General features: G+C 39.7%; 1 protein-coding gene across 1 annotated transcript in view; it reads left to right on the top strand.

Moving 5' to 3' along the window:
• Positions 1 to 10,778, top strand: part of ABHD17C (abhydrolase domain containing 17C) — a 61,928-nt gene extending 51,150 nt beyond the window's left edge. The window contains exons 3-4 of the mRNA XM_025215243.1: positions 1,659 to 1,838; positions 9,259 to 10,778. Coding sequence (XP_025071028.1) covers positions 1,659 to 1,838; positions 9,259 to 9,478 — 400 coding nt within the window. The 3' untranslated portion in view covers positions 9,479 to 10,778. The remainder of the gene's footprint in view (positions 1 to 1,658; positions 1,839 to 9,258) is intronic.
• The last annotated feature ends 2,659 nt before the right edge of the window (positions 10,779 to 13,437 follow it).

The raw sequence follows: 13,437 nt of genomic DNA, 5'->3' as shown, positions 1-13,437 counted from the left end.
TCCCTACATGTCCCAGGCTCCTGAAACCCCTTCTGCTTCTGTTCCATCCTCTGTCTCAGAACCTCCCCCTTCTCACTCCTTGGCTGGGGGCTGGGGTGGTGCGGGTGCTAAAGCACATTAATAGCCCAGATGTTGCAAGTTTGAAGCCATAGTAGAAGCACTCATGGCATGGCCCTGTCAGATTGCAACGAATCTGTGAATTCTGCTAAATACCTTGTCACACAAGGACACAAAAAAGGAAAGGAAAGTGCCCAGAAGCTCTACTTTACTAACATTTAAGGGAGACGGTTCATGTGCCCCAAGACCTACTGTCTAAATAAACCTTGCTTCGTTATAGAATGTAGCTCATCTTAGATAATAACTGCAGTCTCCCTTTCTTAGTAATTTCTCTTCCCTCACCTCTTTGCCTGCTGTCACAGAAGTGGCTGATTTGCTTCCTGGTAGGATTTTGGCATTGGGATAAAGCTAGCAGTTCAGTGTACACCAGGTTATTAGTTTCAGCAGGGTCTGAAACCCTGCCCAGTACACAGCCTGGTAGACATCCAGCCATAGGTCTTGACTTCCAGTGTCATGGTAATGACAGTAGGGCGGTTGGCATAATCTAGATTGGAAAATGCCAAAGATATTAAGAATATTTCCTACTAGAAATATACTCTCCCCTATAGTTATTTTTTTTTCCTTGTACAGCTTTAGATAGAAAGACGAACTGTGTATTGGGCATTTCCCTAATCGCCCATAGCCAACAAAATAGTGGCCATGATGTGTTTGTTTAAAAGTTCACAGTGGCCAAATATTTTTTGCTTTTTGAAAAATGCTTTACCTAACACTAATATTTCTTGGCATTTAAGGTAATGTTTGTGGTGATTGTAGTATTAGACATGAAGTAGGGTCAGAAAACTATAGAACACGTAGATTAGGATGGTAGTTAGGTGGAGCAGGAAAAACAGAGCCATTTGTGGCTGTTTACACATCCGGAGCTCTGGGATGGCATGTTTTTTTTTTATAAATTGTAAAATATTAGGTACAAAAATGGAAAAAATAGTTCACTGCTGCTTCTAGTTGTGACCCTGAATGTAGAAGGGAACAGAACTAAAGTGTTGGCTCCTAAGCAATAAGTTATAAAGCACTGTATGCTATAGGATCAGATTTACATTTAAATATGTGAACAACATAATTGTAATGAATCCCCCCAGTCATTTTGATCTTGATTTATGCCTCTTCTCAAGAGTGGCTAATTGTTTTATAAAACTGTTAACTTCTGACACTGCCTTGCATTAAGCATTAAAGCTGTAAGTTCTCTTGTAATTCCTAGAAGCAAACCTGAATTACCCAACTCTTCACAACTTCCTGCTCTGTGTTGTGAAAGATACCTGAGATTCCTTAAGGCTCTCAAACAAGCGGAGATTAACCAGTGCACCATTTTGCTTTTGTTAAAAATACAAACAAACAAAAAAACCTTTTTAATGCTACAGTATTCTGATGATTTATTTTGTTTCTGTGGCTTTAAATGCTGATTTGATCAATTTGTGTACATTGTGAGTGTGGATTTTGGAGGGTGGCAGTAGAGAGAATTTGTGTTTCATCTAGGTTACCGTTTCATTTGTTCCATACTGCCAAGTTGTTTTTAAAACCAACATTTCTTCTAATTCTCTCTGCAGGTACGGTGTTAGCCCTGAGAACATTATTCTGTATGGTCAGAGCATTGGAACTGTCCCAACTGTGGATCTGGCATCTCGGTACGAGTGTGCAGCTGTAATCCTTCATTCTCCTTTGATGTCTGGATTACGGGTAGCTTTTCCTGACACCAGGAAAACATACTGCTTTGATGCTTTCCCAAGGTACGTGCACATTTTGCCAGGAAGGATTGCTCTCTACTCAGTACAATATAACAATATTTAAAATTGTGTGCTGATTTTTATTGTTGTGACCATGCATCTTGAGCTTTGAACAGACAATTTTTATATCGAAACAAATAAGTGTATTCACTTACAACTGTATGGCTTTCAGTCTCATACTAGCATACTAGTTAGCTGAACAAGCAAATAAAGAAAATCCTCCAACTTTCTTACAGCTATTTACCTGCCCCACTCTGTTTAATGCTGGCACATGGTTTGTTATTGTCATTAATTTTGTGTAACCAAATTTGGACAGGTTAATGGTCATCTTACAGTACATTGGCAAGTTATTTTAGGCTAAAAACTAATACCATTAACTGGTCAATTTTCATTTAAAAGTTGTGATACCACAGACTGTCCATAGATTGAATTCAAGGCAGCCTGTTAATTTTTGCCGTTACTTGACACAAACAGTAGGCTGAGCTGGATAAGGTCTGGTTTGCATAACGAGAGAGTAAGGAGTTTCCAATGATTAGGGCACTGACTTGGGATTCTGAAAATCTAGGTTCATTTTCCAGCTCAGCCCAAGACTTCAACTAGATCCAGATAATGCACTTGTCTCAAAGCAAGTTGTACCTTTGTTTGTCCTGGAACAGAAGCCCATGGATTCGCATGTACACCTGTTGCCCTTCCAACCCAGGTTTAGTGAATAGTTGAATGCACTGCCACTTTTCTGCCATCGATTCAATGATACAAACCTGGGACAACTATTCAGATGCACTTTGTGAGGTGCTGGGACAAACTGATAGCACTTCTTATCCCATGAACCTTTATAGAGTTTTTTCTGGATCAATGGATGTGGGTGTCTGAATGATTGTACATTAATAAAATAGTTTCTCCTGGAACAAATGTGACATCGATTTGTAGCCTTCCTGTGTAACATTTGGCAAGTCATTTTACTTTTTTCATTGTCTCTGGTTATCATAAGTGAGATACTTCCTTATTTGATTAGGGCGTTTGAAATTTGTAAAGCAGATGGTCAGGTAGTACTGTACTGGTGCCTGTAATGAGTGGACAAGGCAAAAGACAGCATTTGGCCTTTTTAATCACAATCAAACTCTTCATTGTCAAAAAATGTCACATTCTACATAGAAAAAGTAGAATATGTTTAGTTTTAAGAAAAAAATCTGTTTTATGAAGTGTCTTACAAGAAGGATTGTTATAATCCTAGATAAGAAGCAAACGTTGGACTAGCAGCAGCTGTTCCTTGAATCCTAAACCTTCTCAAACACTGAGTTCTAAAAACTTGTGAACTTTTAAATCCTTAGTGTTAAAATAAGTGACCTGAGAGGACTCTTGATCCAATGTAGTTATTTCTGAGATGCTAAGAAATGTTTATAAATGGCTTGTCTATGGGGATTCTGTGTTAAAAATGCTGCATTTTGATATTTGCAGGCAGTGGTCACTCTTTTGAGTGCAGGAGAAAGGCTGAGGGCAGAATGGAAGCCTGACTTTTCTACTATGGAAATGTGGAGTCATTGAGGCTGGGGGGAGGCAGCTGTGAAAAGGCCCCATATAACATTTTTAACCCCCTGTTCTTTCATAATTGAGATCTTAGGTTAATATGTGGCCATTGGTATCATTTGCCCACTGAAAACTGATTTGCTTCACCAGCAAACTTTACAGCATGTTGACTTCATTTCAGTAACTTCTTACAGGTGGAAGTGCAAGAAAATAACGTAATCCACTTGCTGCTTGTTGCAGTGACTGTTAAGGGAGTTGAGAGCGGTAGTTAGACATATAGTCAAATGTTCTGAGTAATTGGAACTATATTTGTGTTTGACTTCTGTAGGAGGCACCTATTCAAGTAGAAAATGCTCCAGTACTTGTCTAGGCATTCACTTTACAAGTACATTTAACACAAGAGGCATTGTTTAACATTTGCTGCAAAAAAATGTACACTGCTTTCCAGGAGAGAGTTTGTAATAGACATGGCTAAAATAAACAGTGTTTCCCTTGGGCCTAGTTATAACAATAAAATCTAGCTTCAGGGGCACTGAATGCTTAAGTCAGAAAAAGAGTCCTAATCACTTTTCTATAGGAAAAAATTCAAAACTCCTGTGCTTTGCATCTAAAGAAGGTGTTCCTGATTCAAGTGACTGAAGCCACTGAAGAATGTCTTGCAAATCTTTAGACCAGCGTTGCCCAGTTCAAACTGCACAGAAAGCCATTTATGGCATCTGAGAAAATCCCTATCTCTGAGAAAATCATCGGGTGCCTATCTCTTTGCAACAGCACATGGAAAATTTCTGAGGGCTGGGAATGAAGCATCCCATAATGCTCTTGTGTCTAGAGAGAGCTGAAGACCAGAAAACCGACTGAAATCTTCTGTAGAATTGGGCTCCGACCTCTGTATGCATGTATAGTAGTGCAGGGCTGTACAACTGGCACGTCGCCCACAAGAGGTTAACAGACACCCCTGGGCTCCCACCCGGCCAGTGTTGCCTTTATCACTCTGGATATGGCAGCACTGTGGGTCTCCAGGTTCACCCTCCCTCTGGTTTCTGCTGCATGCCCCATCCCAGGGGATGGGGCAGCCTGTGTCCCAGAGCACCCATGCGGGGTGGGGGGGCCTGTGGCTGGGCAGCTGAAGGCAAGGTGGGGTGCCACATAGCGTGCAGCAGAAGATAGGAGGAGGACCATGTCATGCAGCCTGAGGAGGCCTGTGGCCCTAGCGGTGTGCAGACCTCTGCTTGCACGGCCTGTGGGGCGTACGGCCCCTGGCCTCTTAGAAGCTGGACAGCCCTGTAGTAGTGGGCGTTCATTACATTTGTCATGTTTTGTTTTATCTTGGTCACAGCAACTTAACATTTAAAAAAGAGGGTTATAAGGAGATGTATGGCAGGGTAGATATGTACCACATAGACTAAATGAGATGCATAGAGCACAAGCTTTTGTGAACTGGAGTTCACTTCATCAGATGTTGTGAAAGGACAAACATAGTGCATGGTATAAACTGGAGTTAAGTGATTTAAATACAAAAGGTGGGAAAAGAGGAGGAAGAGGAAGGGGAGAGGGGGATGGTGCTGGGAGGGGCATACAAGCAAAAAACCTAAGAACAAAGGGGTCGTGAAAACTAATCCAGGTGATGGGAGGATGGTCTATAGTCCCTTTTCAAACCATACTTAATACAATCCAGTTTGGGGATGATTTCTTGTTTCACACTTTCCTGTTCCTAGACTGGTTTTTAAAATGTTGCTGCCTGAGAACCTTCCTGGACGCTCCACTGCTTACAGGTGTTCTGCCGCGGCCTTTGTGTCGTTCTGCAGCTGGGATCAGATCGGTGTTTCTTCATTTTTACATATTCAGATTGCCCCCTATACCCCGATGTAGACTGCAGAAGGGCATTGTAAGTAGGTGATATGTGATATTAGTAGAATTGCAGGTGGATGAACCTCAAATGTTGTACTCCTTGTCATTCAGTCCAGCAGTGATGTAGTCTGTATTGATGTGGGGGCACAGCAGGCATTTGGGTCCACTGCAAGGCCTGATGCTCTGGTGAGGATGAGAATGAGTTAGTCCTGTGCTTAAGAGATTTCCTTTGAGGTTGTGGGGGGCTGGCTATAAGTCAGGACATATTTGTCCCCCATGACTATCTTGAGATGATCATCCTGTTCCAGGAGGGCTTGGAGGCCATTTAATGAACTCTACGGTGTTCAAGCTGGGGACTGTAGGTGATTGTTGTCTTTGTCCCAGGGTTGGTAGCTGGTGGAAGTAATGTCTGAGTCTGGCATTGTTGATTTGCGTGGCTACAGTTTTGGGGCTGTATTGTAATTGTAGGAATCGTTGGTCCAGATCTTTAAGGTGTTCACCTTGGTGTTCATCCCAGGATCAGAGCAGAAACTGTTGTAACGTAGTGTTTGGCTGCAGACAATGGATATAGTGGTATACTTAGAGTGAAAGCTGGTGGCGTGAAGGTAGCTGTGGGGATCAGTTGGTACATGATGCAATGTGGCTGTTGCAAACCTTCACTGTAGCGTCTAGGAAATGAAGCTGCTGGGTGGAGTATTTCAAAGTTGGTTTGATGGAGGGGTGGAAGTTGTTGAAGTCCTGGTTAAATTTCTCTACAGATTCCTTCCCATGTGTCTATCAATGACGTCTTCATAATATGTACCTGAGGTATACGAGGGGTTGAGAGGGCAGCTGAGAAGGACATGGACTCCAGGATATGTCATAAGTATGTTGGTATATTGGGGTGCCATATACGTACCCATGGCAGCGCCATTCATTTGTAGCTATAGGGTGTCTTCCAATCTGAAATTGTTTTGTATGAGGACAAAGTGAGAGAGTGTGATGGAAAGGGAAGTAGTTTTCTTGTTGGATTACAGGCCATGAAGAATATTATCCCTGTCCTCTTGGAGGATGTTGGTGTACAGAGATGTGACATCCATGTTAGCTAATACAGCATTTACTGGGAGCTTGTAAATGGAGTGCAGTTTCTTTAAGAAATCTGTGGTGTCTTTCAAAAAGCTGGTATATGGGAGCGGCCAGAAATTTCCCCTGTGATGGTACCAGTGCCAGAGACAAAATAACGTCCTGGGTTGCCGCGTTGCTTGGTCTAGTTTCCTGGCAGGTGGAATCCTTTCCTGTGTTTCCAGAGATAGCTTCTTTTGGTTTTTAGTTCCTCCTGCTGTTGTGTGGTGGGATCCTCTGTCTGGAGTTGCTAAAATTCAGTGTTGGAAAGTTCTCTTGGCTTCTCATAGGTAGTTTTGTCCATGACAAGTGGCAGCCCCCAACCCTTATCAGCCTGTTGTATGATAATATCAGAGCTGTTTTTAAGGCTGAGAACGGCTCTTAGTTCTGCAGGACTAAGTTGGCAATCACAGAGTGGGCACAGAGGCAGAAACAGTTTACATATGGGTGCAGAGTGGGGCTGTCCTGAGACGCCGTTCATAAAAACCTCAGGCTTCTACAGTTTTGGCTCCTGTATGTCAAGCCCTTGTGCTTGGTACGCTCATCAAATTCAAACTGAATTCACCAAAGTGGAATTTTTTTGTGCTCAAACTTGTGAATCGTTCTTCCTGGTCTTTAAATACGTGATATTTACAATTAAAGGGAATGTTCCTAGCAGAGAGAAAGCAAAGTTTTGAAAACAGCTTTCTGCACAAGGTTGGGTAGCTGAAATAAGCCAAGACAAACGACAGTTTAAACACCCTTCTCGTTATTTATTTTTTGTGAAGCTTGACAGCAGAGAGAGTGTGCAGCGTTTTGCTGCTAACCACCTGAGCTGCTCCTTGCTGTTAGTCCAACTTCATTTACACTTAAAACAGTGAAAACAAACGTTTGTGCGCTCTCATGAATATGCACGGCTCAGCTGTCTGTTTTCACTGTAGGAGACAAAATATTTCTTGGTACACCTCCGGTGAATTGTCATTATGTGCATTTTATGTTGGGATGCCATGAGAATGTAGTCTCTGTAGACTTTTTTTTTCCTAGCTGCAGAGTGGTGTGGCTAAGAATACTAAGTAAGGCTAATGTGCAACTTTAAATACCACCTTCCAAATCGCTGAGTTGGCAGTGGGATGCTTTCCAGGCTGTTTTTTTGCTCAAATACAAATATTATTTAGCTCTAATGGTCTGGGACTCAAGATGAAGAAATGTTAGTTCTCTGAATGCTGCAGTGATGGGGGTTCCCCAGCTTCCTAAAAATAAACGAGTTTAGGACTTAGCCATTGAAATTATGCAGAAAAAGCCTTCTGTGTATATAACACATGTACATAGATAGCATGTCTGTCATGTTACATAATTTTTACTCTGTAGCACACAGTTAGTGACTACCTTCTAAAAAAGTTTAATCGATACCCTAGTTTGCTTACTTCCTGTTGTTACTTAACTACAGTATTCATTTGGGGATACTAATAAAAGCTAAAATGATATACTTTATTTTGCCATGCCTCTTTTACATTAAAGTATATATCCATATCTAAACCTGATCTGAATTCCAAAAATGAAATATAACTTATTTCAGTGAAATTACACTTCTGCATTTTATAGTTATCTAGTTTCTATATTTCAGTACTTCTTTAAAACAAACCAAAATTTGGTTTCCAACAGCTGTCACCTAGTATCCCAAATTATACTAAATACATATGAAATCCTCTTGTTTCAATTTACATTTTAACTTATTTGAACATAACTGAATTATTGACTTTTTCATAACCTGTTTTTAAGTTAAAAATAACATGTTGAATGTCTTTTTGACTTTTTACACAATTTGTGCAGCTATACTGGTTAATTTAGCTTTTTGTCCTCTTCTCATCAGCCTACTTCACTTTCTCCTTCTGAAGAAATAAAATCCTTTTATTTACCACTCGATAATTTAACAAATGACAGAAACGCTAATTCCATCCCATCATCTCTAGGCCTATCTCTGGAACCACTTTCATAGTTTTCTCCTCTTTCTTGATCTTTAACTTTCAAATACTTTTTGACTGAGATGTACTTATATCATGATATTATCATTTCCCCCCTCCCTTACTTTGCTTTCTCCAAACCCCAAAAGTATCTAGAGCAGAAGCACTATATTAATAATGGTAGTTGGCATCAATGGTCAGAGTTTATTTTAAGTTCAAATTTTTGGGGAAGGATAGAGAGCTTGTTACAATCCAAGATGTAGGGTAATGTTTCCATGATAAAATCTTGCGTGAATTCATTTTTTTCCGGTTGGTTTTCAGTTAAATCTCCTGTGATAGGAATGAAACTGTCATAGGAGTATTGTGCTAGTGCATGGGAATATTATTTTGAAATGCTATGCTATGACTATCCTGTTGTTTCCTTCGTGCAGCTTTGAATGAACTAAAGGAGGCAATATAAATAATATTCAGTGATCTGTCCTTAAAAAATCTGCAGTATTAATCTCTAGGGTTAATAGCATAATGTGCCTCCATAACGTTTTTCATAATGGCCATCTAATTAAAACTGATTTAAGAAATCTGGCTCTAGATTACTAATGTGCTACTTGGGATCTTATTTGCCTTGAGGTCATTAGTTCAAACGCAGGTGTAGTTAGTAGTATCTTAGGTTCTGTTTCTGTGGGAATGCATGGGTAGCTTCAGCTCAGTTTTGAATAAAAAGGTATCCACCTTGAATGGGTGAGAGAGTGGGCTGAAAACCACTTGCCCTTTTAGACTGATGGCATGATGGTGATGCCAGGGCAGCTTGAACTGACACATACCTGTGCTTTACCTACCTTGTAGATGAGCATAATTCTTATTTCAGTCACCTTTCATAAGTGATGCATCCATTGAAAAATGCAGCATTCAGTAATTGGGTTATTTGTCCACAATCAAGCATGTTTTCTTTGCATTTTAACCTTTGCAATAACAAACTCAGAGTAACATTTTTTTTCTTTTTTGTTCCTCAGCATCGACAAGATCTCTAAAGTAACTTCTCCTGTGTTGGTCATTCATGGTACTGAAGACGAGGTAATAGATTTCTCCCATGGCCTGGCGATGTACGAGCGCTGTCCCCGAGCAGTGGAGCCCCTCTGGGTCGAGGGGGCTGGGCATAATGACATAGAGCTTTATGCACAATATCTAGAAAGACTAAAACAGTTCATATCTCATGAACTCCCCAACTCCTGAAGAAGCCTACTTGATCTTACCTCAGTTACTGTGAATGGAAGAAATTACCTGTTTTTGCACATGCTTTAACTGGATAGCTGTAATAGCTTTATACTATGAAGAAATGCCCTTTACTTTAGGGTGTTCTAATCAAACATCTGATGAAATTTGTCTTTTATATCAGGAAGTTATTCTACTAATGCACACAATATGGTCAACTACTGTAATTCCAACAATTTTTAGCTTCATTACCCTGGAGGAAGTGGGAATACTAGCTGATTATGGGGACACTTTTTACCTAGTGCTGTATTAATATTCTAAAGTCAGTTTTCTCTACCTTACTTCTAATCATTTATAATTCTGTCCTACAAGACTTTTTTCAGTGTTGTCAATATTTGGAACACATCTGTTATGAACTACAGCTTGTTCTAAACAATCAATTTGTGGGTTCAATCTAAGGGAGTACTTTCTTTGTAAAGTTTCTAGCTGTGGTATTGTAACTGGAAAGTTATTGTGATGAAGTTTTTGGGTTTTTTTTTCCCTCTTAGTGTTTTTTTCTTAACCTACTGATCTTCCCAAGTAAATTATTTGAAATGTTCTACTCTTCCCTGGAAAAAACAAACCACATGAACTACTACTACATGGGGCTAAATTCTGTAACAACCTCTCAATTTTCTGTATAACTGGAATATCTGCAAGGAAAAGTAATGCTAAATTGTTTTTGTTTAAAAAAAATAAATGTGTAAATTTACTACTAGAAAACTCATTTTAATATTCAGATGGTCTGAATAAGAGCCATAACAGACATTTCCTTCTGTAAAGCATTCCTGTAGACTTTTTAAAAGTACTGTACATATTTGAATTTACATTGTGCATAGATTCTTAATTGGTAGTTTTAATTTAAGCCTAGTTACAATAAACTGCAAAATTCTGGTTTGTATATGATTGAATACATTTTGTTAAATAAGTTTTTATCCCTATATTATTTTGCTATTAAAAGTTTTATAACGTTTCCAGGACAAAAAAATTTACACATTTATGTTTTGATGAATTTATGTAACTAAATTTTCATTGAACTGACCTTTTTAGTTTAGAATTTGATTATTTGACACTGGAATCGCACAGAATATGCATCAGAAATGCAAGACACTAAAAATTGTTACACTAGTAGCATAGGTCTAATTTTTTCCAAATTTAAAGGCCTTAAATGTACTGTAAGCCTCAGATTGTTGTAAAAATTGATTGCGGTTGATTGCAGTTTGTGTCCTGTTGCTGGAATGCAACACAGTGGTTGTAATGGAATAAAGGATGCATGGATTAGATCATATTAATTGTGAATCTCATTTGTGCTCTAATTCTTACATACAAATTGAGCAAAAGCAAAGTATGGCAAAAAATATTTTAAAGAGAAAAATCCAATCTAACCTTGTATCTTAATGTTTAAAACTAATCCTGAGGTATAATATGCCTATCGATTTAACTTTGTATACAACTCAAATGTAATTTGATTTTATTGGTTAGTGGTTCTGAATTACAATTTAAACATTGAAAATTCTGACTCATGGACTAGGAAAAGTATTTGAATCATGAGATATTGTGAAAGGAATGCAAATGACTAATGTTAGCACTGCAGGTGTATACGCTGTTTCTGAGATTTGTTTCTGAGTAGTGCTCTTGGGAATATTGGGAATAACGTTGGGATTGGTGGATGAAGTAGTGATTAAGACCAAGGAACTATTCTGGTAATTGGCTTTATTTATGAACAAACTACAAGCTTAATACACCGCATAATGTTACATACTGCAGCGGCACAATTGCAAGTTGTGGAGGACTTCAGTGTCAGGATCCCCAAAGTCTGCTGACCAAGCGTCCTGGAGATCTCATGAGAAATGCTTGGCAGGATGTTAAGCGCTGACAGGCAAATTCCGGCACTTCATATTTGCTATAGTTTCTTACAAGGGTCTTTGGGTTAACGTGATCTCTTTTATTAGACCAACTAAATAGTTGGAAAAATTGTTCTTTGCAAGCTTTCGGGCACAAACACCTTTCTTCAGGCATATCGAGGGTCTGCTAATCAGTATGCCTGAAGAAGAGTGTTTGTGCCCAAAATCTTGCGAAGAACAATTTTTCTAACTATTTAGTTTGGTCTAATAAAAGATATCACATTTACCCGAAGAACCTTGGTTTGCCTACGTCCTTAGACCAACACGGCTACAACCAACAAACGTACAGTTGCTTACGCGTTTTACATTCTGTTGAACACTAAATCATGTTACTGCGGTTTTGAGAGTGAACCAATCATGTTTTACAACTTATTTGTGGTATGGTTATTTTTTCCGCATGGCTTACTGAGGTGGTAAATAACCTTTGCGGTCACAGGCTGCAGCATACCAGCATCCAATCATCATCTTCATTTATATCCACCTGCATCCTGCTGGCTAAGGTCTGAAGTGTCAAACCACACCCTTCTACAACCTGCTCACTGACACGTCTGAAGTGTCAAACCACACCCTTCTACACTGTGCTCATTGATGGGTCTGATGTATCAAACTATATCCTTCCACTCACGGACAGGTCTGAAGTGCCAAACCATATTCTTCTACAAAACCCACTCGCTGATGGGTCTCCTTCTACAACCCGCTCATTGGTGGGTCTAAGTGTCAAACCATGTCTTTATAACCTGCTCACTGACAGGGGTTACAGATAAGTCACAAAATGGATCACCTCAATTTTTAGTATGCAATAATTATTGACACACCCAATGACATTGCTCATGCTAGGCATTTTGCTAAAGTAGTATTTTACCTTACAGTAGTACAGCCAGAGCAACTAATGAAAATTGGAATTTTCATTGTAGTTCCTGAATCATTAGAAATTAAAGAAGGTAAAAGGTCACATAGGTCATACAGCTCCCCGTCCCCATGATCTGATTCCTTGCAATATATGTTGTTCAGTTTAATTTTAAATACCAAAAGGAATGGGGCTTCCAGCTGTGCCCTTTGTCACATGCTGTCTGGAGATTCTACTTCATCTTCATCTCTTTTGTTTCAGCTTGACAGCTTCATGTGTGAGCATGTCTTGTCTCCATTGTACTCCTCTATGCAACCTATAATTCCTTTCCCTCCCCAGGGGTGGTGTCTCTTACCTGAATTCACTCCCATTATTGAAAATAATGGGACCTGGCAATAAGTCATGCTCCTGGTGCACACGCTGTAGTTAGCTGTAGGGATAGGCGAAGTGACTAATGATTTCTGGTAGTCTCTTCCTTGTATAGGTGCCCCATTGAGGCAACAGACAGGCCTAATTTCTCAGGAAGTGCTGAGCCCCTTCGATCACCTTTCAAACTTTAGTGTAGAATGTGTTGCCTTCCCACTGCCGGTGAGGATAGCGATCTTATCTTTTGCTTAGACAAGCTCTATTTGGTTCTTCTAATCTTCCTTTTATAAATCAGTTCTTCTAGTTCACTCATTCTTTTTGTTGCTCTTTTGACTTAGCTTCATTTTGTCAATAGCTTTTTTGGTGGTTGAAACCAGTGCTGAATTCAGTAATCCAGGTGTAGTCACATCAGCCCAAATGACATCTCTGCTTATACAATTCAACCCCACAATAGACTCTTGCACTGGCCTTTTTGGCACCACAAATGTGTCTTTAGATGTAGTAGCTTTTTATTTGCCCTTTTTTTTTTTTGCTAATCTTTGATACTTACAGGTCCCTTTATGTTCCTCTGGTTGCATCAATGTATGTATCATTTCATATTATCTGTATTTCATTAATATATCTAAACTTTTGTCTGTCTAGAAAGAGTACTGCAGTGTTCACATTCAAAGTCCTAGACCAGAGGTGCTCAGCCCCTGGTCTGCAGAGCTGTCTCTTTGGACCCCAGGGCTCCCCGCAGGTCTGGAAATTTGGTTGTAGGGGAGCAGTGGCAGCTGATTACCACTCCCTTGCTGTCAAATTTCTGGACCCAGTCTGTGGGCCCG

Source organism: Alligator sinensis, unplaced genomic scaffold (assembly GCF_000455745.1).
Source record: "Alligator sinensis unplaced genomic scaffold, ASM45574v1 scaffold1318_3, whole genome shotgun sequence".
Classification (NCBI taxonomy): Eukaryota; Metazoa; Chordata; order Crocodylia; family Alligatoridae; genus Alligator; species Alligator sinensis.
This window is presented reverse-complemented; position numbering and strand designations above follow the sequence as displayed.